Here is a 26,428-nt window from a genome sequence, read left to right as displayed (position 1 = left end):
ACTTTCTATTGAAAATGGTCTAAGATCTAATCACCGTTGGAATACAAATATATCTATCATGATCAGCTTGGCAAGTCAAACAAAACAAAGCGATGTGACTCTGCAACTATTTAGTATTTAGTTATTTATTTACAACCCCACCCACCTTTGGACGTTCGTACACGCGCTGCGATGCTGCATTTGCGTTTCTTAGCGTCCCGCCATGTTGCTTACATTATCAATTTATTTAAATTAAATCTAATATAAATTCTAAAATACTTTTCTTACACCAAAGAAAATGAGAAATTAATTTATACACACTACTTTGTATCTGTATGAACAAGTTTTAAGTGTATTAAGTTAGAGAAATACATGTAGACCATATAATTCATATATAAAGGAGTCGGAACTTAAAATTGTTAAAATGTCAAACAACTATTTTAAAAAAATCTCTAATCCTATCAGCTAACTAATTAGAATACCAATCAACTATTAGTTGAATTATAAAAAAGTTCAAAAAACATTAAAAATATGTAATTCATTAAAAAAAAATAATTTTACTATTATAATAAAAAATAAAAAACATCTTAAACTTTAATCATTTTATTTTTCTCTCTTATATTTTTTTTCTAAAAAACGTCTCATTTCACGGTTTTTTTAATTGGGCATGCACTTTTTTTCATTACGTGTGTATTTTTTTTATTGTGTCATTACTTCTTTCTATTTTGTGTTTATTTTCGTCCGTCGAGTCCTTATTTCTCTTTGTTGTATCTTGTTTCTTTTTTGTGCGCCTCTTTCTAATGTGGCCAGTCTTTCTGTCGTGTTCGTCTTCCTTCACACATAACCATCGGCGGCTGAATCTTAAGAATGTCGTGAAAAAATATAACGCATTATTTTATTGCTAATATAAGTTCCAAGGTCTACGACCTACTGTGAATCTCTTTTCTTAGATTTTTATTTAAGCATTTGAAAAAAAGGAGATTCAAATTGTTTTGAAATTTTGGATCTTGTTTTATTTGTGGTTTTGGATGTTAGCTTTTAGATGTTGAAGATTGTTATGTTTTGATTTTTTAAATGTTTCTTGATTTAAAAAAAAAAATCAAAACAAAAAAAAAAAGAAACATCCAAAATATAATAAAAGAAACATCTAAAATTAAATGAAAAGAGATATCTAAAATTATTATAAAAAAATATTCAAAACCTAACAAAAAAAATTCTGAAACATAACAAAAAAAATTTAAAATCATTGTACAAGAACTTTCAAAAGTGATTCGAAGAAGAAAAGAAAAAGATAAGGAGAAGGAGGAGGAGAAGAAGGAGATGCGTAAGAAGAGGTGAAAGGAACGAGAGAGCGCATATTTTTTAGCATAAAATTTGCTTTTGAAATTTTAAAATCAAAATTTTTTAAAAAATTCGCTGCTTAATTGCATATAGAGTTATTTTCGTTTACTTTTTCATAATTTTTGTATAATGTTTATTCTTAATTATTTATTCAATATTTAATTGTATACCAATCATTATAAAAATTTAAAAAATTAATATTATTTTTAATATTTTGATAAAAATTTCGACCAATGCAAAAGTAAAATCATAAGAATTATTTTATCTATATTATATATTTAGACGAGTTAATAATTAAAATGACTCATAAAATTTGACTCTCAACTCAAATTTAGCATTTTAAATTTTAATTTACTCAATTTGTACTCTTAAAATTTTAAAGCATAGCTCAAGTCTGCTCTTCTATCTTCCGTCACTGAAAAAATAACATATGATATTTAGTTGACACTTAATTCAATCTCTCAAAACATAATCTCCATATCCTAATCCCTCTCACTCTCGACCCCTCACCAATTATTGGGAGGTCATTGCTCACCCCAAAACGCCACTACACCATCAAAGCTCACCTAAGTCATTCACTGTCAATGCATGCAAGTTGTCGTCGCTGCGCCTCTTGTCAGATATTCTACATTGTTATCTTTGGAAGAGGAACATTAAACCAAATAAAACTCAAAAATTAAAAATTTTAAACAACTAAATCAAACCATCAGTACCAATCAACCAAAATTAAACAAAATTAAAATCCTAACCGTAAATATTTAACAAAAATTAATAAAAAAAACAGTTATAAGAATGGTGAGCAGAAGACAAAGTATCGTTGTGTTGAATTGTAAGGGTAGCAAGAAAAAAGTTGAGAGAGGAAGATGACGGTGTGACAGAAGGAGACAACGGTGCGAGGAATTTAGGAACAGATATAGCAGCACAATGAGTTCAAAAATGCAAATAGTAGCATGATGATTGAGCAAGATGAGAAAAGGTTAGACGGAGGTGCTACGATAAATTGGATGGAAGGGCTGTGACAGGTTGAGGAGGAAGACAATGGCACTACTGGAAAAGAGGAAGTTACGTGTTGAAAGTGAGAATTATGAGTTGAAAAAGGAAGACGACTTCAAATTTTTAGGGCTTTCTTTAATTTTCTGATAATAGTAAAGATGAAGAGTTGAAAATGGAAGAAGTAGAATTATTATTCCTAAAATAAGAAGAAAAAAAGGTATGTGGTGAAATTTGGGTGCTATGTCATCTCACGATAATAAAATTAAAGAGAAAGATTAATTTGAATTATGTCTTAAAATTTTAGAATGCAAATTAAATTAATTAAAAATTAAAGACTAAATTAAATCGAAAATCATATTTTATAAATGATTCTAAATATTAACTAATATTTAGGCACATCATACTTATCAAGTCATATTTTTATTGATAATTTTTTATATATCATAATAAATAACATAAAAATATCATTTATTAATTAAAAATGTTATAAAAAATATCAATTGATATGGATTTAAATTTTTTAAATTTTAAATTTTATTTAAAAAAATAAAATATAATTTTTTATTATTTATTTTATAAATAAAATAAAAAATATAAAAAAATTATTTAAAAATAAAAAATTATATTTTATTCTCTAAATAAAAAATTTAAAATTTAAAAGATACCACTTTAGTTGATATCAGTTTTGATAAACTAATTCAAAACCGGAAAATTTTTAGTTTACTAATGAGAAATTTGGAAAGGGGATAAGATAAGAAAAAAGACAGCCTCCCCAATGTGAGTGCATGAGATGTGAGTAACACGTGCCCATCATCTACTTCGTACAACCACACTTGTCACCTCCTTCGCAGCTAATCCGAATAATTTCTTTTCAACCAATCGCAGACACCCCTTTCTCCACCATGGCCCGCCATCTTTCCTCTCTAAACTACCCTCCATCAAAGCCTTTTATTACCCACATAAACTTACTGTATTTTTCAGATCTAAGGGGCAATGTTTGTCTTTTTGCGATTTAAATAATTTTGGACATATATTTTCTTTGCTTTCTAGCGGATATTATATTATACATAATATGTAAAATTCTTATTCAACTTGCGCCCGGTCATGTTCAAAGAGCACTTGATAATAATAATAATATCATTCAATATTATATTATTATATAAAATATTATAGTATATCAGTTGTAGTAAGCTCACCATATAATATACATGAATGAAAGAAATCATATCAGAGTGGCATGTGCAAAATACCATGTAATGAAAACAGTGTGTGCTAAGTGCTAGCTCGGAATTGACACATTCACAGGCGAGCATGTAAAGCAAAACTAAATTTTGAAGTTCTTTTATTCTAAAATACGTAGTTAAAATATAAAAATATAAGCTGATTTCAGTTGACTGTTAAAGGATATGCATAAATTCAAATATATTCATTTTAATTTTCAAAAAATAGTATATTAACTAAATTAATAAAATAAAAAAATAAATGCTTAGTTCGTGGTTGGCCATCCATCCATATATTCAAAGCCTGGGGGTCGCGAGTCCCTTTCTTTTCATTTCCTCCATACCTTGCTAATTCGCTTCGTTCTCCGATTCGCCTTTCATTCATTCGTTCATTCCTTCAATCAATCTCTTATTCTGCGTTGGCTTGTGCTCTTCCTCCCTCTCTCGATCCCTGCTCAAAATTACCCTTTTGCCCCCCTTCCCTCCCTCCACCAACAACCAGATCCATTCTCTGACTCCCTCTCTTATTTAACTCAACCCCCCACCGTCCCCGTCTTCCGATTCAATCAACCAAAACCCTCAATCCTCAAAACCCTAGAACAACCAACAACAACCGCCGCCCCCTCTTTCCCCACAGATCCTCAATCTAATCCAATTGCTCCATAATCCCAACTCCTCCTTCTCCTGACACCGTTGACCACACTTCAGCTCCACCAAACTCTCCTTTTCTTTCTGCGTACAGGAATGTTGGGTACTGGCTTGAACTTTGGGCGTGCCCGCGGAGACGATCGCTTCCACGCGCCGGTCAGGCCTCGCCGCTCATTCCAAGGCGCTGTCGACAGCGATAGGCTCCGCAGAGCTCATAGTGACGTATCGTCGAGCCGGTCGTCCGTTCGGGATAAATCCGCGGAATCGGTTCGGGAGCCCGAGAACCGGGTCGTGTCGGACGAGGCCAAGAAGGGTGTTGCGGTGCCGTCGTGTGAGGCTGCCGAGAAGCGGTTGAGCAATCTAGAGCGGTTCTTGCAGGCGATCACGCCCTCTGTGCCTGCTCAGTATCTTTCTAAGGTTAGTTTTCAGTAACTAGCTGGCAAGTTTTGCTGGAACTTTTAATAGTTGTAGCTGGGTTAGGGAAGAAATCGCGTTTCTTTAACTAAGTTATTTATTGTAGTATTGTCGTTGTTTGTAACGGATGGATTTAGTGGCTGGTGTGACAATAAGTAGTAACATTTTGAAGGTCTGAATGGGATCAATGAATAGAAAGGAGAAGTGAGTTTCTCATCCATCAAGAAGTAAGCTAGTAAATGATGCATAATTTTTACTTTTTACACGTTTCATTTTTCTTTATTTTAGTGTGGTTTAAGTATTTGATTCTCCTTCTTCATTGTTTTTGTTTTTACCCATTTGCTCGTCTTTCCTTTTTTGATTGTGAATTGAATATTGCAGCGGACCATGATGAGAGGCTTTAAGGCGTGCGATGTGGAGTCTCAGCCTTACTTTGTTCTTGGTGACTTGTGGGAATCTTTCAGGGAGTGGAGCGCATATGGTGCTGGTGTACCGCTTGTATTAAACGGGAATGAGAGTGTTGTTCAATATTACGTTCCCTATCTTTCTGGAATTCAAATTTACACTAGTGGGAAGCCTTCTGTAAAGTCAAGGTATTGCTTTCGTTGGACCTCGTTTGGAAGATTAATTTTAATGACCTTTTGGGAGGGTGTGAATCTTGATAAAGGCCAAACATTGGGGCATTTTGGATAGAGACATTGCAAATTTTATGTCAAGAAGTTATGGATTTAAGTATGTTGCAAGGTTAATTTAATATTCAGTTCTAGTGTTGATTCTTACTTTCTGAATAGCTAAGCATTCTACCTTAGTTGGATGCTTTTAGCTAGTACTTAGCTTCCAGTTGGGTTCACTTTTTCTCAATTTGTAAGTGCCTAACTGGTGCTTATGTTTCCGTAAAGTTTACAATCAAATTGTTTCCTTCTTTGATAGGCTGCCAGGTGAGGACAGCGACAGTGATTTCAGGGACTCAAGTAGTGAAGGTAGCAGTGATTGTGAACCTGAGAGAGGATTGAATTACTTGAGGGAGCAATGGAATCATCCACACCTGCCAGATGAGATTAATCGTCAAATGGGTGGATTATCATTGAGAGACCACCACACACTCCGACATGATGGCTTTTCTAGTGATGAAGGCGAATCTGTCAATTCACAGGGCTATTTGCTTTTTGAGTATCTTGAAAGAGACCCTCCTTACAGCCGTGAGCCTTTGTCTGACAAGGTTAGCCAACTCAACTACCCTGCCTCATAAGTGCTATCTTCTCCAGTTATACTTGGACTGTTGGACATAGTTCTTTGTTTTGTTTAGCCTTTTCACTATATTGAAATTTTTGTGGTGGGATAGATATTGGACCTTGCTTACCGCCTTCCAGAACTGGTGAATCTGAGAAGTTGTGATATACTATCGTCAAGTTGGATATCTGTAGCATGGTATGCTTAACTTTGCTTTTTTGACATTCTTCATATGGATAGTTGCACAAGGGGCTGACCTATCATTTTGCTTTGCTTTGTAGGTATCCGATTTACAGGATACCCACTGGTCCAACTTTGAAAGATCTTGATGCATGCTTTCTAACTTACCATTCTCTTTATACACCTGTGGGAGGTAAGCTGCGGTTTTTCACCTCTTCATTTCTGCTTTACTGGTTTTGCTCTATAACAAAGTTTTGAGAATTAAAGAATAGTCTTTGTATATTGTTCCAGGCTAGGAAAAACAGACTAAGAAAATCAAAAGTTTTGGTCTCTTATCCTTTAGCTCCTAAATAGTGTGATGTATTTATTATACATTTGCAGAATTTATTTTAGAATCTCCCCAGCTATGGATAGACACATGCCTAATACCCATTTCCATTGACAGAATATATATGGCTACTATCTACTTATCTAGGCACCTGGTAGTTGTGATATTCTCCAACTGTGTTCTTCTTCTTGAGACATACTATTGAGTAGCACAATGGATCATTATATCTGTCAGCAGTACCCAATGAACTTCTTGACATGTTGCTGCTTATTTGTATTTTTAGTAATTTTTGTTTTATATATTTAGTTTGTGATATTTTATCTTTCATCCTTTGAAATTAAGGGTTGTTGGGTTTCTTTATTTGCTCTCTTCTTCAACTACAAAGAGTCATGTTTTCGTCTTGGTGAATGTTTCTATTAAAGTGTATTGGCTAGTAACCAGTGCATGAAAATGGTTTGCCTGGAACAGAAATTTGAGGTGCTGCATGCCTGCATGTGTGAGATAGTTGAATAAATTCATTTTTATGTGTTCTATGGGTTGCTTAACTAATATACAATACTTTTGTATTTCAGGTACACAACAAAGGGTGCAGGCACCTGTAATGTCACATACTACTGAGACAGATGGTGCCCCTAAAATGTCTTTACCGGTGTTTGGTCTTGCTTCATACAAGTTCAAAGGATCTCTGTGGACTCCAAACGGTGGACATGAGCGCCAGGTGGCTACCTCTCTTTCACAAGCGGCTGACAAGTGGTTGAGACTGCTTCAGGTCAGTCACCCTGATTTCATGTTTTTCAGCCGCTGAGGATTCTCTAAGGTGACTGTAACAATTTTAATTAAGCCGTTTGAGAAGTGGATCTAGTTGTCTGCCATTACCAGCTTGGCCCATTTCTTAGATACAGTACTTGATGAAGTGAGAGTATATCATGTATTTGACAAAGAAAAAAAAAGAAAAAAAAAAGGGAAAAAAGAAAAACAAAAAGATGTCAGGCCCTGTCCTTTGTAGTTCCTGCTATGTTTCCTTCTTTGATAAGTGAAACAATGGAAGCAGCAAAGCTCTGGACAAGCATCCTCGACTGTTAAGGCTACTCAGACTTTGTTCATGGCGGATGTACAGGCTAAAAAGCAGCTTAGCAATCGCATGGTTTTGTTTTGCTGACATCAATGATTTTACCCACATCAGTTGTTTGTTGTAATTTTGCAACTATATTTATTTTATGGTGGCATGTTTTTGTTAAAGAGAACAGGCTTCTTTTTTGTGTCCTGATGATCACCATATAGGACCCGGCTTTAGTGTATTGGGGAATTTTACTGGTAATGGTATTAGAATTGCCCCATCTCTGTATTTGAATTGTAACAATAACATTTACGTATCTTAGCTGCTTTACATGTAGGAACCGTCATCTTTTCTTCGTAATTTTGTTACTAATGGATGTTTGTAGGGAGAAATATTGCTTTGCGTCTTCCTTTCTTTTTATCGGTGGTTTTTTGCATATGTTCTTTATTGGAAATAATCGTTCATCTTAAAATGTGAAAAAATAGTTTTCTCAGTTTGGTAAAATTTTAGCTTTTTAAAAGTAATTTGTTAAAATTAGTTTTTTAAAGATAATGTTTTAAAATTATAATAAAACAATATTTTAATCCAGGGTTTATTATTATTACTCACCGCTCCATATGCATTCTTTCCATTTTTTTTCCAATTATTTTGGTAAGTGTAATCTGTTATATTTTAACATCTCTTGTATTTTTTGTGTCACGTAGCATTTGTTTTATTTTGACTGATACGAAAACTGAGAGAATAAGACTTAATATTATGTTTATTGGTCTAAAATTGGTACTAAAATTTTAATTTTTGTATTTAAAATTTCAGTATTTCAGTATCTTAAAAAAATAGAGATACAAAAAATAATGTTTTAAAGGTTTATAATAAAACAATATTTTAATCTAGGATTTATTATTATTACAAAAGATAATGTTTTAAAGGTTTATAATAAAACAATATTTTAATCTAGGGTTTATTAGTATTATTCACCGCTCCATTTATGAATTCTTTCCATTTTTTCCCAATTATTTTGGTAAGTGTAATCTTGTATTTTTTGTGTTACGTAGCATTTGTTTTGTTTTGACTGATACGAAAACTGAGAGAGTAAGACTTAATATTACGTTTGTTGGTCTGAGATTAGTACTAAAATTTTAATTTTTGCATTTAAAATTTTAGTATTTTAATATCTCAAAAAAATAGAAATACAGAAGATAATGTTTTAAAGGTTTATAATAAAACAATATTTTAATCCAGGGTTAATTATTATTACTCACGGCTCCATATGAATTCTTTCCATTTTTTCCCAATTATTTTGGTAAGTGTAATCTGTTATCCTTTAACATTTCTTGTATTTTTTGTGTCACATAGGGGTGTTATCGGTTCGGTTTGATTCGGTTTTGGACCAAAAACCTAACCGAATCAATATATTCGGTTCTTACAGATGCACAACCGTTCGGTTTGTTGCTTTTACACAATCGAATCGAACCGAACCGAACCAACAGCGGTTTGTTTTGATCGATTTTTTTGGTTTTTAATTTCTAATGAGAAGAATATGAACACAATAATTAGAGGTTTAAAATAGTCAATAAACTGATATAATAAGAGTAAAACATTGAAATGGTTAAGGGTTAGAAATTTTTGTTGTTAGGTTAAAGGTTAAAATGGTTAAAACATTGAAATGTATGCATATATTCGGTTCGGTTTGGTTCGATTTGGTTTCTATCGAGCCAACCGAAAATCGACCCGAACCGATCGGTTTTGTCAGAAAAAAATCTATTTTTTTGGTTTTCAATTTTTGGTTCGGTTTTGCGGTAATTTTCGGTCCGATTCGGTAACTTACACCCCTAGTGTCACGTAGCATTTGTTTTGACTGATACGGAAACTAAGAGAGTAAGACTTAATATTATGTTTGTTGGTTCTGAGATTGGTACTAAAATTTTAATTTTTGTATTTAAAATTTCAGTATTTCAGTACCTCAAAAAGATAGAGACCGAAATTGTTGATCATTTTGCATACATATTATCAAATTTCATTTCCATATTTCAAACACTTTACACATTTGAAATTACCCATACCTAGTTACGCGGTACACAAAATTCTAGTTAAGCACATCTGAAAATCTTGCATCATCTAAAAATTAGTGTATTCTAATTAAACTTTCATGACAATTTTTTCTCTATAGTGTTCTATAATCTAACTGCATTAAACAAGGAATATATAGACAATGAAGAATAATTAGAAAAATTTTAGAAAATTCAAAAAGTTACAATTGAAAAGCAATACATAATATCCTAACAATTGATTTAGAAAACTTGGATGTATCTGAGTGTAAGTCAGTGTAACTAGTGTCTGTATCCCATTACTAATTAACAGCACTGTTATTCATAATTTGAAACGCGCAGCTTAAATCTTAACAATTCATTCCAAAGTCATCAAATCTGGCAGCGTTGGTCTGTATTGATTCTTGTTCCATAAAATTCAAAAACAAAGGGCAATATTAATTTATCTTTTCCATAAAACTCAAAAATAACAGAGAAGAAAGGAGGAGGGAATTTATTTAGGCACATCTATAATTCTTGTATTCTTTTTTGTCACGTTTCTTCCTGGATTAGCTCATGTAATTTTCTGTCCAATGTCTCGGAACATATCTCACGCATTAATCCGTAGAAAGACATCAATTTAGACAAGTGTTCTATAGACATGTTTGGCATCACGATTCTTGCAACTTTTTCCCTTTCCTGATTCATTTTCATCTTGTGTGTATAAATTGAACCATTTCTAATCGTTGCACCAACCCGCTTTAGCCTATTCTACTGTCGCATTTGCCTGCAACGATGCATTCATCTTTTAACAAATGGCTTTGCTCCCCAAAATAGATAGATGCTGTTATTATATCAAGCCTTTTTTCTTTGTAGACATTTTCTGTCTTGCTATAGTTTAATCTCTCTTTTAATATACCTTTGATACATTATACTTTTGAAATCACACCACAATTAATGTAGGATTAGTGGATTACTTAAACCATGTATGAGTTGAGTTGGATTTGTTCTGTTTAGATTTTGGCTAACCTGCTTTAAGTTCAGAACTTTGATCTTCATAGTTGGAGGGATCGACGTCCTCGCCTTTGCAAAGAAGGACCCCTTGAATGGGATTAAAGCTTTCCAATAGAGTGTGAACTCCACTCACTCTTGTATATCACTGCTTAATTAGTTAGTTCCTCTAACGATGAAAAAACTCCACATATACATACATTACATGGTTATTTGTAAGTGAATTAGAGACATGTAATTCAAATTGAATCGACTTAATGAAAGCGATTGAATGCATTAGTTTTTCTAAATCTCTAATGAGTAATGAACTAATGATCATAAGATTTTTTTTTTAGTTTCCCACGGTATCCCCCAACCCGGCAGGTCAAGGACTAATCCGTCGCGGTACTGAGCTCCATTTAAGGGTTTGCCGCTGGCCAATGGGTTGCTGCATGCACAAGGCGGGATTCGAACCCCCGACACTTGCTTAAGCGGACTAGTGAGCTAACCACTAGACCAACCCAACTTGGTTCTAATGATCATAAGATAAAATCAGTAGTTGAGTTTTGGGTTAGGAGTTTCTCTGGGCCTGATCCAGTTTTTGTTCTTTGTTATTGTCCTATTGGATCATGTAATGTTGATCTGCATATGGTTTAGGCAAAAATATAATTAAAGATGGAATGGAGCAGGTGCATTGCCATTTGCCAAGCATAGGGGTGCACATGGGCCGGGTGAAGCCGGGTTTGATGTGACCCAGAACTGACCCAAAATATACATCGGGTCTATTTATTAGACTCGAACCCGGCCCTAGACCCGATGAAACCAATACACTTTCGAGCCACAATTATACCGGGTGAAAACCGGGCCGTTAACATTACATTACGTTGATACCTTCTTGTAAACTAGCATGTAAAAATATCCAAATTTCCAAGGCTCCAACCATTAGTTAACATGGTAAAATTCACTTAGAAAAATATAACAAGAACCAATTATTTTTCAAAATTAAAGCATAACCACAATCAATATTAAAGCATAACCACAATCAATACTAATATTGTCTAATAATACCAAATATTTAAATCAATACAAATAACACAATCTTATGTATTAGTCTAAAATCTTATGCATTCTAAACATAAAACATTAACTTATAGTCTTATAATGGCTAATAACACAAAATATTAAGGTTTATAATACTTAAATTCCACGTAAGAATAGTCATGATCCATTACTAATAACATAAAATATTAATTGTGTATGATGACCGGGCCGACTTCGGGTGACCCGAGCTATGGCCCGAACCCGACCCCGAAATAATGACCGGGTCTATTTTTGAGACCCGTACCCGACCCTAAACCCGATGAAATCACTCCAAATTAGTTTCTAAAGTGTTCGGGACCGGACCGGACCTTCGAGCCGGGCCGGGTCTGTGCACCCCTAGCCAAGCACAATGCTCCAGTTGAATGAATTGGTGATGAGTGCGCTCACTTTTTCTCTCTTTCGGTGGGATCTTGACATGGTGAATGAAGCGATAAGCATGTAAAGAATCAACGAATTTTGGTGAATTGTGTTAACCGGGTAGCGGAGAAGGGTGGTCCGACAAGTCAAGCGTGTTCCAGCTATATGTATTGACTTTTTCAATAAGTGGTCAGGGTAAATGGGTCGCATCACACACTGGACACTGGGGTAACCACATCATATACCATTCGTCGTTTTGCTTCAAATCAACCATGCATCATGCTAAGCCCCATCAAATCTTCATGTACTTCCCACCCACTTGATTTAAATCCCTTATTTTATTTTAAACAAATTATTTTACTACTTTCCTTTTGCTTTTGCCTACAAGTCTAGAACTAGAACAAAACAAATTTTTTCCCTAGAGTCCCCCCAATCTCTCAAAACTCAAGGGCCCATGTCGCCAAAAAGAGCATCGACGTTAATCTCGAAATAGTTATAATGTTGGTCTTTCTTTTCTTTCACGTCATTTTATTAATAAAACATGAAACATATATAATAAATATTTACTTCTACGGAGTAAAAATGGTCAAATGGCCAAATGTTTAGGTGAAACATAGAGAAAGTGTCTCAACTTTTAGCGCATGTATATGTGTATATGTATTGACGGTCCCGTATGTTAAATAGGAGAAATCAAAATCATTTTTAGTAACTGACTAATAGTCAAATAATGCGATGTTATCTTAATCATACATCTGTTGGTCATGTAAATAAAACCATCGTTGAATTATGATGAGCATAAAATGGATTGTGTTAGTCAAAAAGAAACCAACATAGAAATCTTTTTCTCCATGAAGAAATAAAAAATAATCATTAAAAAGAAAAAGAGAAAACATGCCGATTTAAAGAAAAACAGGGGACGAAAAGGATAAAGAGGAAAAAAAAAAAGATGCGAAATTAAATATGGTAATTACTTATGATAACACAAGCAGGTGGCACAGTGAGTGAGTGAGTGGAAGCTGCAAAGTGAAGTGTGAAAGCAAAAGAAGCAGCAGAGAGCAGATCGGCGATGGCGGTTTCCTTACCCATTCTGGTCATCCTCATCGCTCTCCACCTCATCGCCTTCGTCTTCGCCGTAGGCGCCGAACGACGTCGCAGCGCCGTACACCTCTCTCTCTCTCTCTCTCTGTGGAATTGAATTAAGGTCTAAGCTGAAGTGCTTCCGTTTTGTGTGTTTGGTTTTGCAGGCGAAAGTGGTTCCCGATGAGTATGACGACAGAACTTACTGTGTTTACACCACCGATGCCTCCACAGTGTACGGCCTCTCCGCCTTCTTTCTCCTATTAATCAGCCAGGCCATCGTTAACGCCCTCACCAGATGCCTCTGCTGCGGCAAGGGCCTCGTCTCCGGCGCCCGCTCCACCTGTGCCGTCTTTCTCTTCATTTTCTCTTGGTAATTCCTCCTTCGTACTTTTTTATTTTTGTATCGAAAAAACTTTTCCCTGAATTTCACTCTCAGTTCCTCTTCTTATTGACTTATAGAATTATTTAAATCGTATTTCATATGAAGCAGAAGTATTACTTGAAAGCTCATAATTCTCAACTATGTGAATGGATTAATTATGCAATTTGCGGCTAGGGAATGAGAAATGACAAATTGAAGAGAGTAAAGTTTGGATTTTCAATATATGTTTGAGCTGAGATAGTGTTTGATTGGATTATGAAAATCATATATAGATTGATTAGAAGAAAATTGATTCTTTTTATTTGATTCTAATATTGGGACTACAAAAATCAGGATTAGCTTTTTGGGAGCAGAGTCATGCTTGTTGGCAGGGTCTGCGAGGAACGCATATCACACAAAATACAGAGGGTATTTTGGGGTAAATGACTTGTCCTGCGCCACCCTCCGCAAGGGGGTGTTTGCCGCCGGTGCTGCCCTTACTTTGATCTCCATGTTGGCCTCCATTTTGTACTATTGGGCTCACTCCAAGGCTGATACTGGTGGCTGGGAGAAGCACCACAATGAGGGCATTGTATTAGCTACCCACCAGCAACAACAAGGTTCTGACTTCGGCAAGGCCTGAAACTTTGTTTTATTGCTTTCATTCACATCTGAAACAGGGTTAATTTGCACAAGGGTGCGTCTTTTTTTTTTTTTTTGTTAGATATGGATATGGGGGTGTTAGGGTTTAAGGGAAGGAAAATGTTCTCAGATCTTTGTCTACTGCCTTTTAATTTTGGAGAATATGTAATTCAATATTTATGCTGTATAATAGGAGAATGCCTGAAACAATTTAGCTTGATGGTGATAACTATTGCTGTTCAATGTTCATACTTCATATATATTCTACTATCTAGTTTGAAAAGCTTGCTTTCTCTCTAGACCATTTGCTTTTCAGTGTCTTGGTTGCTTGCATTATTGTACTAGAATCTTTCATGGGAACTTTACTCTAATTCTCGCAAAGCCATTAGTCCAAATTGCGGAAGAAAAGGTTCATTTAACTAGTATCTTGATAGCAGTGTCAAGTCCTTTTTCGTGGTTTTAAACTTTGTTTATTTCCTCTAATATATTTTAATGAGGAATGTTAGGGACAGCAATTTTGGTGTTTTGTAACCATCAATTGGCCATCAATAGTATTTTTAATGGTGTGAGATTATATCTAATGGTAGGAGATCACTCATTTTTGTTTTAATGATTAAGTGCTGGTCAGAAAACACAAAAGTTGCTGGCTCCTAGACTTTTCCTTAATATTCCCTTGGCCATTCATGTAATATCTTGATTTTTCTCTTTTGGTCGACTTAGTATCTTGATATTTGAATTGGGTGATGACAATTGATTGGCCCTTATTAGGGATACTTATGCAGTTATGCTGATTGCTGAAATCTCTTTGGTTGGATTGAAGCGCTTAGACATGTTGGCATAGTTGTTTTACATACTGATACTCGTATTTATTAGGCGCATGGCATGTTGGCATATATCAAATCATACAGTCATAATCTGTTTTCCTTTCAAGACATTTATAAATACAATTATACTCCATCCCAGATGCCCTCTAAATTGGTGGCTGTGCGATTTTAACAGAAGGGAACTACCTTGAAGACAGTCATAATCTGTTTTTCTTTCAGGACATTTATAAATACAATTATTCTTCACATACAAGTCTATACAAGTTATTTTACCTTAATTCACCTCACGCGCCTCTTAATCTAACAAACTTTTCAATCAACGCGCGAATATATAACAGCTTTTTTTTAAAAGAATTTTGTTTCCGTTTTCGAATTTTTTCAACGTTTTCGATCTACGTTCTCTTCCATCTATATGTTCTCTCCATTTCTCTTCGTTCATTCTCTACATTTTTGAAATCAAAATCTAAAATCAGTTTTGAACAGTTATCTCATTGTTGCAGATAATGAATAATTCAAATTCAAATTGTCAATTGAACCAAAACGAAGTTAATTATTATTTTGAATCCAATCAAGTGGCTGAGGTGTGGTTCGATTTTAGTTAATGTTTTCGTTAGTAATTTATGATTCTGTAGATGAATAATGTTGTTTTTGTTTGTGAAAATTGTTATTTATCGTTGATGGTTTGAATTGAATGTAATGTAAAAATTATGCATTAAAGAAAATATTTTTCTGTATTTACAGCAAATTTCGCTGTAACACGAAGATATTTGAGTGTATTGTTTAAGAATTTTCGATATATGTGTGCTGATAAGTTCTGCATAATTCAAAACTCTTCTTCTCCCTCCTCCTTATCTTCTGTTGCTTCTTCTTTTTCTTTTTCATCATCATCATCATCTTCTTCTTTTTTCTTATTCTTCTTTTTTTTCTTGTTTTACTCTTTTAACAAGAATAAAAACAAAAAAAAATCAAACAAAAAAGAAGAAACACATAATGGTACAAAATTACTTAGAAGATGATGAAATTACATTTATTCAACTAAAAGAAAGAAAGAAATAAGAAAAAAAGAAAAAAGAACAGTATTAGAGAAAATATTTTTCTGTATTTACAGCAAATTTGGGTGTAAGACGAAGATATTTGAGTGTATTATTTAAAAATTTTTGGTACATGTGTACTGATAAGTTCTGCATAATTCAAAACTCTTCCTCTTCCTCCTCCTCCTCCTCATCTTCTACTGCTTCTTCTTCTTCTGTTTTTTCATCATCGTCACCATCTTTTTTTTTCTTATTCATCTTTTCTTTTTTGTTTTACCTTCTCAATTTTTTTGTTTTACTCTCTTAACAAGAATAAAAACAAAAAAAAATCAAAACAAAGAAGAAGAAGAAACACATAATGCTACAAAATTATTTGGAAGATAATGAACTTACATTCATTCAACTAAAAGAAAGAAAAAAAGAAATAAAAAAAGAAAGAAAGGAAAAAAAGAAGAAAAAAATGCAGCATTAGAGGAACACATTTTTCTGTATTTGCAGTAAATTTGGGTGTAACACGAAGATATTTGAGTGTATTTTGTTTAAGAATTTTCGGTGTATATGTGCTGATAAGTGATGCATAATTCAAAACTCTTCCTCTTTTTCTTCCTTATTTCTGCTGCTGCTGCTTCTTCTTCATCTTCTTATTTCATTTTCTCATAATTCTTTTCAAATTCAGCTTTGCAACTTCCTTCACTTTTTGCGACAATTTTTAGAGATTTTTGAGAGATTTTTACCCCTATTTGAATTTTGAGAGTTGCCGTTTTTATTGAGGAAAAAGAATCGTTTGCGTTATTCAAGAGTTAGGGAAGCGCATGTTTATACGCAATCTAAACTGAAGGTCGTTTTTGTTGAATTTAAACCAATTTATATAAACTTATATACCAAAAAGATTTGTATATAAAACAGTTCTCTTATAAATAAAATAAGTAGTTACATATATATATATATATATATATATATATATATTTTTAAGAGTTGTATTGCATGTATTTTAATAAAGTAATGTTAGGTAGGCAATAAAAAAAAATTAGGTAACTAATTCTTTTTTATCAATATTAATTTTTTAGATTATTTTGTTTATGCTAAATTATATACTCTAATTTTTAAATTATAAAGTTAAATTTTAAAATTAATTAATATTAATTAATTAAAAGTTAGTTTTTTTTATAATTTTTTGAAGACATTTAAAAAAAAAAATTTGTCAGTCATTGTTTTTCGGTTATATTAACATTCCAGTCCAAAAATCTTAGTTGTCCAAAAAAAAGATAATTAATGTTCAGCTTTTGTTTTTATAATCATGCAATCATCTGCATTTTTTTTAATCAGCGGGTCAAAGACCCCAAAAAGAGAAATGCAGTAAAAGAAAAACAACACTAAGCAAAGAAAGCTAATCAACTCGTCTAAATCTAAGGGCACCACAAGCATCAAGAAACAGAGCATGTTGAATATCTGTGGTGAGAGTTGTTAATGTTGTAAGTGTGAGGAGTGTTGAAGTTAGTCTCACATCAAAGAAAGTAAAGAAGAGTGAGGGGTTTATAAGATGAGAGAAAGTAAAGAAGAGTTAGGGGTTTATAAGATGAGACTTGACACCTTAAGGTTTTGAGTTAATGTGGTGTCTTCTCATCTTATGTTCTCTCACTTGATTCCTTCCCGAAATCTCTTCGGTTGTCGAGAGCTCTCCACAGTTGGATGCCATGAGGAAGTTCTTGTCCTTTTTTGGCGAAGTAAATCAGCAATGATATTAGCTTCACGGAATGTGTGTCTTCAGCTTAAATTTTGATCCGATCAGCGACAATTTCGATATCTAGGATGAGACAATTTTAATATATCTCGGATGAGACGAGGCACTTTTCTCTAACGAGGTTGATCGCCCACTTGAGAATCAGATTTAAATTAAAAACAATGGTGGATAAGTCATTTGCTACAGTAATTTGGAGACCTCTAATAATACCCCACAACTAGGAATGGATAATGGAACAACTATCAATATTGCATGAAAAAGCTTTGATGAATCTGCAAGGTGGTCGCGAAACACTCTACCATGATTGTTGTTACATGTTTTAACTTTTAATATGTGTTGTTATCGGCTTATCGCTGTCCATATAATCATTTTTTCTTCTGGTCTTATTTTCATATTTCTAATAAAAATAAAAATAAAAGAAACAACAAATTTGAAAATGGGAGAGTATTTTTTCAAGGTAAATAACAAAACTAAGGTGCAAATCATCACGGCATGCTTAAGCTTAATAATCTTCGTTCTTCTAAAATTTCCAGGGAAAGGCACAACCCCTAATTAATAATAAATACAAGGAAGAAAAAAAAAACAAATTAAAGTAATAGAGATATACAATGTGAGGATATGTATATAAACATGATATGCTAATATATTTAAAATTATTTATAATGATATAGATCTATTTTAATTATTTATTTTTAGTAGTTTTTTTCATGTATCAAATTAATTATAGGAAAAAATGTAAAAATACTAAAAGAAATAGATGTATGACATAATTATATAACATATATATAATAGAAACTTGCACATAAATAATAGAGCATACAATATATATAGACCAATATATTTCATATGTAATTAAGCACTATAATTAGAAATATAACAATAAATACATTAATATTTTCATTTATTAAATCTACAAACACAAACAATTCTATATTTTATAGCATTATTCACTATAGTTGAAAGAAAAAAAAATTAAAGATTAAATAATAACACATTTATCTTTTCCTGTTAAATTTTGAAAGCAAAAATCTCGATATGCATGCATATCTACGGTGCAATTTCTTAGAAGGTGATATGATTATGCACTAGTAGTGGAAGTCCATCACTGTTTTTTACCTGTAATAATACAACAAAAGTTGTTTATGGTTAAAAAAAGATTTTAGAAAATAAATTCAACTCTAAATCTTAAACTCTAATTAAAAAATTATAAACACCAATAATTGAAAAAAAAGAACCTAAACCCTAAATTCTTCGTACCAACCCAACAATGCCACCAAGAATCCAATACTCTAAAGAATAATAGACATTAGTTAGTGATGTTATTAAAATTTAACTTTCTAAATTTTGAATCTTAATTCTTAATCCTTAATTCCTATAAACTCAAAAATATCATGGGATAATTAACACCATAAACACTAATAATTCAAATATAAACGAACTCCTAAACCCTAAAACCCTCTTTTAAATCCAAAAAATACCATGTGATACTCAACACTATAAACAACAATGATTAAAAAGCAAAAGATGAACCCTAAATTCTTTCTATAAATCTAACAATGTCATAAGAACTCAACACCATAAACATTAGTATCTATTAGTTAATTGTTTGAACATATGTATTAAAATTTAAAAGATTTAATTACTCTATTGGTCCTTATAGTTTTGCAAAATTTTTAATTAAGTCTCTGTACTTCTTTTTCCTTTTAACTGAGTCTTTGCACCAAATTTTTTTTAATTGGGTTCTTACAGTTCTTTTTTTTTATTTTGGTCTCTGCATTAATTTTTTTTAGTTGGGTCCCTATAAAATTAAGCTAATTACTGTCAAAAAGAACCTAATTGAAAAAAAAATTAGTGCAGGAACCAATTAAAAGGAAGAAAAATATAGGAATCTAATTGAAAATTTTGCGAAACTATAAGAACCAATAGAATAATTAAACCAATTTAAAACTTTGAATCCTATATCCTAAATACCTCATATATATCCAAAAAATTATGAGGTGTTCAACACCGTAAAGACTAATAATTAAAAAAAGTAAAGTATATTTTTTGTCCCTAATGTTTGTGACTTTTTTTTTAAAATATCCCTAATGTTTTAATTGTATTCAATTTTGTTTCTAATATTTTTGGTTTGTATCAAAATTATCCTTAGATATTAATTCTATCTGAAATATTAGAGATAAAATTAAAAATATTTAAAGATAGTTTTAAAACAAATAAAAAACGTTAAGGACAAAATTGAATAAATAAAAAATGTTAGAGACAAAATTAAATAAAAATAAACGTTAAAAATATTTTAAAAAAATTATAAATTTTAAAGACAAAATATAAATTAATCTTTAAAGAAAAACTCATCCCAAACCCTAAATGCCTCCTATCAATCCAATAGTAGTGCCATGTAGAATCCAACGTCGTAAAAACTAATATCCATTATTAGTTAGTGATGATATTTGAACAAATTGTATTCAATTAAAAATTATAATTTATAAGCCTTAAATCCTAGCTAATTCCTAAACCCTATAAACCCAACAATGCATCATAGGTGGAAAACAAAATATTATTAAATAGAAGAACAATTGATGAAAAATGATATTCTCTTTTAATATATATAGCTTTTTATAGTGATAAGTTATAAAATATAGAAATAGATAAAGTAAAAAAAAAAAAGAACGAAGTTGTGTATTTTTAATAAATTTAAAAAAAAATTACTACTATATAATTGATAGTAGACATATAACTGTTAGACAATAAATTACAAGTAAATATTAATCAAAATATTAGATTTATTATTAGAATAAAAAATATAAACCATGAATATAATTCTAAAATTTAAAATAAAAATATTTAAGATTAAGGAAGGAAATAAAGAGAAACTTCTGTTATTAAATAACGACTTAAACATTAATATGACAATAAATTGAATCAAATAATATATATTTAAATTAATTAAATTAAATAATTGATTTGATAAATTAATTATAATGGTTTGGCTCACTAAAATAAGTTAAATAAATAAAAAATATGTTACATATTTTTTTAAATTATTAATCAAAATACATAACACAAAAATATATGTTAATGCAAATTAAAAAAAATCAATTCATTTAATTTATTCAAATCAAATCAAATAATTAATGTAATTGATGATTAGTTTTTAGTCAATATAGATAAATAAAATATTAAATAATGTAAAATTTATTTCAATCAAATTAAATAAATAAATAATTAATTAACGTATTTAAATGAATCAAATAAAATGATTTAACAAACACGTTCAAGAACATACCATATCAATTATATTATTAATTGAAAAAAAAATCTAATTTTAATATAATAGATCATCTTATACATGTATGCATAATGATGCATGTATACATGAAAGACAATAAAAAAAAGTTGGAAAAGCACGGTAGCCCTTCACTGGATTTTAGCATTATATATAAACTATAAAGGATAGATGAAGGTAACCGGGAGACTCCAACAGAATACCTAGGTGGCACGAGGAAATAAAATTAAACTTGGAGGCTATGCCAAAGCCATACCTTTCCTCCCATCCATGCATGCAAATTCATTGACTACTCTTCATTAATTTCTTCGTTACAAAGCTTAGAACCTTGTTAATTAATAATTAATTGGTCCATGCATTACATATAGTATATATGATCCTCACGGTGCATAAATCATAACAGTACTTGGAAATTGTTTTAAGTGAATACAATATAAACTACTTATAGAAATAATTCAATTCCATTCAATAGTTCAATTATATTGGTAGCTATGCCAACCCATAAAACTCCACAAGCCTCAGGTTTCACTGGCCACCATGAAAGACCACTTCACGGCCACCCACTCCTTGGCAGAGGAAAGCGTAAGATATTTTTTATGTTTCATGTATTCAAATATTTTATCCGCTAAATTTCAAAGGAAAAAAGGGTTGAATAGCATTTCCGATTCGAGTATTCAGTTACGAGCAATGCTATATACTAGCAAATAAATATTATTATTTTTTATTGATACTTGACCAACAATAATTTGCATTTATATTTATAGAAATTGTGCACATAAAAATTTATATAATTTGCAATTATATTTAACAAAATTTTATACATATGAATTAATACAGTTGCTACTTATATTTTTTTAGAGTTTACACATATAAATTAATAAATTTTATTTGCATAAAAATTTCTCATTTATTTTTCAATATGTATTTTAAGTGAATGATTTTTTTTTATATTGATGTAGCATGGTTTTTTAATTCTTGCGTGCAATTTTGCAGTTGCGGAAATATTGTTATGGAGAGACAAGAAACTGTCGGCAGCGATTGTGGGTGGTTTCTCGTTCATTTGGTTTCTGTTTGAAGTGGTGGAATACAATCTTGTTCCTCTTCTCTGTCACATTCTCATAGCCATTATGCTCATCCTCTTTGTTTGGTATAATGCTGCCGGACTAATCACTTGGTACGTACGTCATAATTCATCTAATTAAGTACATAATTATTAATTATTTCAATTAACGCCTTTGTTTTCCGTGGCTAAATGTTTGCATCAGGAACATTCCCGAAATCTATTATTTTGAAATTCCAGAATCCACCTTTGCATACTTGTATAACAAACTCAACTGGTTCTTGATGAAGTTTTATGATATTTCAACCGGGAAAGACTTGACACTCTTCTTTCTGGTATATATATACATTCATTTAATGAATTATTGATTATCTAATTTGTTAGTTAATTAATTGACATAAAGTGGTTATTGATGAATTTCAGACAATTTCCGGACTCTGGATCATTTCAGCAATTGGAAATCTTTTCAACACTTTGAATTTGATATACTTATGTGAGATCTCAAACCCAACAATTTTAAGTGTAGGTTTTATTTAAGGCTTAATATTAATTGTTGATTTTATAAATACTATGCAGTGTTTGTGTGCATGATGAGTCTTCCCGCTATGTATGAGAGATATGAAGAGGAAGTGAATTATCTTGCATTCAGAGGAAACCAAGATGTGAGAAGATTGTTCAGGACTTTGGATTCTAAATTCCTTAACAAAATTCCAAGAGGACCTGTCAAACCAAAGTACAAGTAATTTGGACCAGCCAAATGCGTTTTAAAAAAAAATAAACTGTATACTTAATTATTTACTGCTTGTACTATATGTGTTCTCTTAATGTTTTCATCAATGTGCTTCAACCATAATTTAATTCTCAATGTAAATGTAAGATCAAATTGAGTTTGATTTGAGCAAGTAGAGTTGAGTTTGCAACAGCAAATCTCTATGAAGATGATACATGGAGTAATTGAAGTTTCACATGATATACCGTAAAAGGAAGATTCTTAAACAAGATTAGGCATGTTAAGTTACCTGGTTGGCGGTTGCCTGTATCTATTGTTCAAGTGAGTGAATGCCAAGAAGCAAAGCAAAAATAGATTCTGTATACCTTGCATGTAAACATTGTTGTTGTTGTTTTTTGTGGTAGTTGAATGTGACGTTTGTGGAGCATCTCCTTAGTAACCCATGTGAAGCTATTAATGCTCCTTGCAAATTGCAATTCAGCATTTGACTGCAACTATAACAAATTAATAATAGCTCAACCAAATATCTGATTCCTGGTTATTGTTTGGTTTCTCACGGTATTTTTTGGTTTGGCACACTAAAAATTAATATTTCGTTGAGATCTGAGCTTTATTTAAGAGTATTTTTTTTCAAACCCATGTCAATTTTGTGGATAAATTACTCTTGCATATATGTCATCATCTAAGTCATTGATCAAAAAATTTTTTAACATACCTTATTTAAAATATTGGCTAATGAATTATTATGTGCATAACCTTTTAACACTTATTTAGATAAACTAATAAGTTATCTGTTAGATCAACCCAATTTAATTTGCTGGACAACAAGTTAGTGGCAAAAGGAGAATATACGGCCACTTATGACTTGTCACACCTACCTTTTATCCGGTTTGCTTTTTGGTAGGAGCAACTTTTTTTTCCCTCTTGTACGAAAAGGAAAACTTTTGGGGGCCCTTTTTTCGGGAAATAGCTTAAGAGAGAGAAAAGAGGCCCATGATGAGGCCCAATATCGAACATTGTTTTCGTGCAAAGACAACCACCCGCATATCACACATTAAAATACTATGCTATATGCAAATAAATAATTAGTCATTAAACTAGTTATTTGTATGCAGCTGATACCTAACTCAAGTGATAAAATTATATGTCTCTTTTAATATACTGTATTCAAATTTAAATCTTGATGAGTGTGTGGTATTATAATATCTATAATTAGGAATGGTCTAATTCATCTTATCTAAAAAAAATATTATTATTTATATAAAATATATATTAAAATTTATAATTATTTATACCCTCACCCAAGAACATAAGCCAAGTTCAATAAAGCCAAAAGACCCAATTAAAAGGGTGATTTTTATCGTACATTTGACCTCCTTGAGGAGGTCGGGTTCAACATCAACAACCAGTTTAAACTTATCTCCATAAGTAATTGTCTCCCTGAATCTCTTACCGTCTTTTAGAAAAGAGATCTCAAAAGTTCTAAAATAAAGGGACGGTTATCTCCCATCAAAAGTGGAGCTATTTCAACGGTGGTTATTAGCTCATCACATATAAATACTCTGACACATTCAGGTATCTTTAAGTCTCAATAAACTTAAACCTGCTTAACCCCTTGCTGACTTAGGCATTGGAGTGTCTTGCAGGTACCACCCCCATCATTTTCAGCACAAACTTGGACAGTGGCTCTCTAACGTAGAACAAGTCGGAGATCAACCTCTTCAAGTGTTTGGGCCTCGTAAATAAGCCCAACCATCATCCGGTTTTAGGTGACCCTCAGAATATTGGCGCCGTTACTGGGGACCTTGGAATCAACGTTTCATGGTGGACGACCAATTTGAAGACGGACACACAGCGTCTGAATCAGACCAAGAATGCCAAGACGTGGCCAACAATGACCAAGCTTTAATAGTACCTCCCCCAAGGACAGAGGGGCCGCATGGCGAAGGCCCTTCAGGCGCTCAAAATCATAGGAAAATACCAAGTCCACCAACTGGAAAGAGAGGAACAACCCCACTCCACTGACTTCATGGGGTTAATACATGGTCACCAAGGTCGACTTGAACAACTATAGCAAGAGCTAGAGCGACAGCGCGAAGCGGAGAGGAGTTTAAGGAGAGAAGTCAAGCAATGAAGAGAGTTGGAGGACAAGCTCTTGAAGTTGGAATTCAATCTTCGGAATAAGGATTCCCACACAGCTCGGGAAGATACCCCCTTGGGAGGAGAAGATCCCTTCACAAAAGGACATCATGCGGGCACAAATTCCTAGAAACTTTAAAAGCCAGACATGAACCTCTATGATAGGACCACTGACCCGAAACATCACCTCAACAATTTCAAAAGTCAGATGTACTTGGCTGACGCCTCAGATGCCACCCACTGTAAGGCCTTCCTGACGACCCTGACAAAGGCGGCCATGAAGTGGTTTGATAGCTTTCCCCCTAGGTCGGTTACTAGTTTTGACGATCTCTCGCGCAAGTTTCTCACGCGATTCTCAATTCAGAAAGACAAAGTCAAATACGCACCTAGTCTACTAGGAGTAAAATAGAAAGACGGAGAACCCTTGAGAGATTATATAGAAAGGTTCAACAAAGCATGTTTGGAAATCCAAGACCTGCCTACCGAGGCAGTAATAATGGGACTAGTCAATTGGCTCTGAGAAGGACCTTTCTCCCAGTCTATATAAAAAAGACATCCGACTTCTCAAAATGATGTACAAGAACGAGCTAAAAAGTACATCAATATGGAAGAAAATTCCAGACTATGAGAACCGAGTTGGCAACTAAGGCACCCTCACCAACCAAAGAAAAAAGAGAGGGAGCCTAAGAGAAAAGAAGAAGTTGGACCTGAGAAGCCCAGAAGATACCACAATTATACCCATTACAATTTACCTCGTGGATGTTTATAGGAAAATTTGTCACACCGAGAAGCTTCCTCCCCTGCGTCCAATAAAAAACAGAAAGGGTGGAAGCCGTAATGAGTATTGTGAATATCATAAGTTGTACGGACATTCAACAAATGATTGCTATGACCTGAAAAATGTGATAGAAAAGTTGGCCAGGGAAGGTCAACTGGACAGATATCTCATGAAAAGGTCGGACAATCACGAAAAAAGGAAGAGAGACAATGAAAACCTAGAGCAAAGAGGTCCGTCTCTGCAAACTCCAGAACGACATGTTCAGATGATATCAGGGGGATTCGTTGGAGGGGGCTGACCAAGTCGTCTCGAAAGAGACATTTAAAAGAAATCTATCAAATCAGGAATAATGGACAGGGCATCGTACCCGGGCACGATGACCCAGTAGTAATTACCATGATCCCCGCCAATGCTCAGCCGACATACTGTTCAAGTCGGCATTTGATAAGTTGGGATTGGAAGAGAAGGAACTAAAAGCCTATCCGGATACTCTCTTCGGATTGGGCAATGCTCCTATTAAGCCACTAGGCTTCATCCCTCTATATACAACCTTTGGAAAGGGATTAAGGTCCAAAGTTTTAAACATCAACTTCATTGTCATCGATGTGACGTCAGCTTATAACGCCCTGATTGGGAGGACGACCCTAAACTGATTAGGAGCAGTCGTCTCCACTCCTCATCTTTGCATGAAGTTCCCAACAGAAGAGGGAATTGCCACCATTAGAGGGAGGGGTGTTCAAAACCGATCCAGACCGAACTAAATTGACCAACCGAGCCGAAAAAACCAAAAATCGAATAAACTGAAAACTGAAAAAATAAAAAAAAATGTATTTTGCTGTTTTTGTTGCGGTTTGGTTCGGTTTTCGGTTCTGACATTGAAAACTCTAACCGAACCGA

General features: G+C 32.9%; 3 protein-coding genes across 3 annotated transcripts; all 3 read left to right on the top strand.

The window, feature by feature from the left end:
- The first annotated feature begins 3,517 nt into the window (after positions 1 to 3,517).
- On the top strand, positions 3,518 to 7,782 carry LOC112712052 (uncharacterized). The gene is made up of 6 exons (XM_025764834.3): positions 3,518 to 4,598; positions 4,977 to 5,188; positions 5,526 to 5,814; positions 5,938 to 6,023; positions 6,107 to 6,198; positions 6,906 to 7,782. The coding sequence occupies exons 1-6, from the start codon at positions 4,278 to 4,280 to the stop codon at positions 7,136 to 7,138; spliced, it is 1,233 nt and encodes a 410-aa protein (XP_025620619.1). The 5' UTR covers positions 3,518 to 4,277; the 3' UTR covers positions 7,139 to 7,782.
- A 4,453-nt stretch (positions 7,783 to 12,235) lies between these two features.
- LOC112712051 (uncharacterized) lies at positions 12,236 to 14,260 on the top strand. Its single transcript, XM_025764833.2, has 3 exons — positions 12,236 to 13,021; positions 13,107 to 13,312; positions 13,658 to 14,260. The coding sequence occupies exons 1-3, from the start codon at positions 12,929 to 12,931 to the stop codon at positions 13,944 to 13,946; spliced, it is 588 nt and encodes a 195-aa protein (XP_025620618.1). The 5' UTR covers positions 12,236 to 12,928; the 3' UTR covers positions 13,947 to 14,260.
- A 6,757-nt stretch (positions 14,261 to 21,017) lies between these two features.
- On the top strand, positions 21,018 to 23,155 carry LOC112712050 (reticulon-like protein B14). The gene is made up of 5 exons (XM_025764832.3): positions 21,018 to 21,406; positions 21,818 to 21,998; positions 22,090 to 22,219; positions 22,308 to 22,377; positions 22,461 to 23,155. Exons 1-5 carry the CDS (start codon positions 21,316 to 21,318, stop codon positions 22,625 to 22,627), a joined length of 639 nt encoding a protein of 212 aa, XP_025620617.1. The 5' UTR covers positions 21,018 to 21,315; the 3' UTR covers positions 22,628 to 23,155.
- Positions 23,156 to 26,428: the final 3,273 nt, after the last annotated feature.

This window comes from Arachis hypogaea, chromosome 9 (genome assembly GCF_003086295.3).
Source record: "Arachis hypogaea cultivar Tifrunner chromosome 9, arahy.Tifrunner.gnm2.J5K5, whole genome shotgun sequence".
In the NCBI taxonomy this organism is placed as follows: Eukaryota; Viridiplantae; Streptophyta; class Magnoliopsida; order Fabales; family Fabaceae; genus Arachis; species Arachis hypogaea.
The sequence above is the reverse complement of the archived record's forward strand: the minus strand, read 5'-3'. Positions and strand labels throughout refer to the sequence as shown.

What these genes read in the sequence shown, in the direction of transcription:
- LOC112712051 (XM_025764833.2), top strand. Translation starts at nt 12,929, where the DNA reads ATGGCGGTTTCCTTACCCATTCTGGTCATCCTCATCGCTCTCCACCTC. An exon ending in CCGAACGACGTCGCAGCGCC is followed by an intron (nt 13,022 to 13,106) that starts GTACACCTCTCT and finishes TTGGTTTTGCAG; the next exon opens with GCGAAAGTGGTTCCCGATGA. An exon ending in TTTCTCTTCATTTTCTCTTG is followed by an intron (nt 13,313 to 13,657) that starts GTAATTCCTCCT and finishes TACAAAAATCAG; the next exon opens with GATTAGCTTTTTGGGAGCAG.
- LOC112712050 (XM_025764832.3), top strand. Translation starts at nt 21,316, where the DNA reads ATGCCAACCCATAAAACTCCACAAGCCTCAGGTTTCACTGGCCACCAT. An exon ending in ACTCCTTGGCAGAGGAAAGC is followed by an intron (nt 21,407 to 21,817) that starts GTAAGATATTTT and finishes GCAATTTTGCAG; the next exon opens with TTGCGGAAATATTGTTATGG. An exon ending in TTTGAATTTGATATACTTAT is followed by an intron (nt 22,378 to 22,460) that starts GTGAGATCTCAA and finishes AATACTATGCAG; the next exon opens with TGTTTGTGTGCATGATGAGT.
- LOC112712052 (XM_025764834.3), top strand. Translation starts at nt 4,278, where the DNA reads ATGTTGGGTACTGGCTTGAACTTTGGGCGTGCCCGCGGAGACGATCGC. An exon ending in AAGCCTTCTGTAAAGTCAAG is followed by an intron (nt 5,189 to 5,525) that starts GTATTGCTTTCG and finishes CTTCTTTGATAG; the next exon opens with GCTGCCAGGTGAGGACAGCG. An exon ending in AGTTGGATATCTGTAGCATG is followed by an intron (nt 6,024 to 6,106) that starts GTATGCTTAACT and finishes TTTGCTTTGTAG; the next exon opens with GTATCCGATTTACAGGATAC.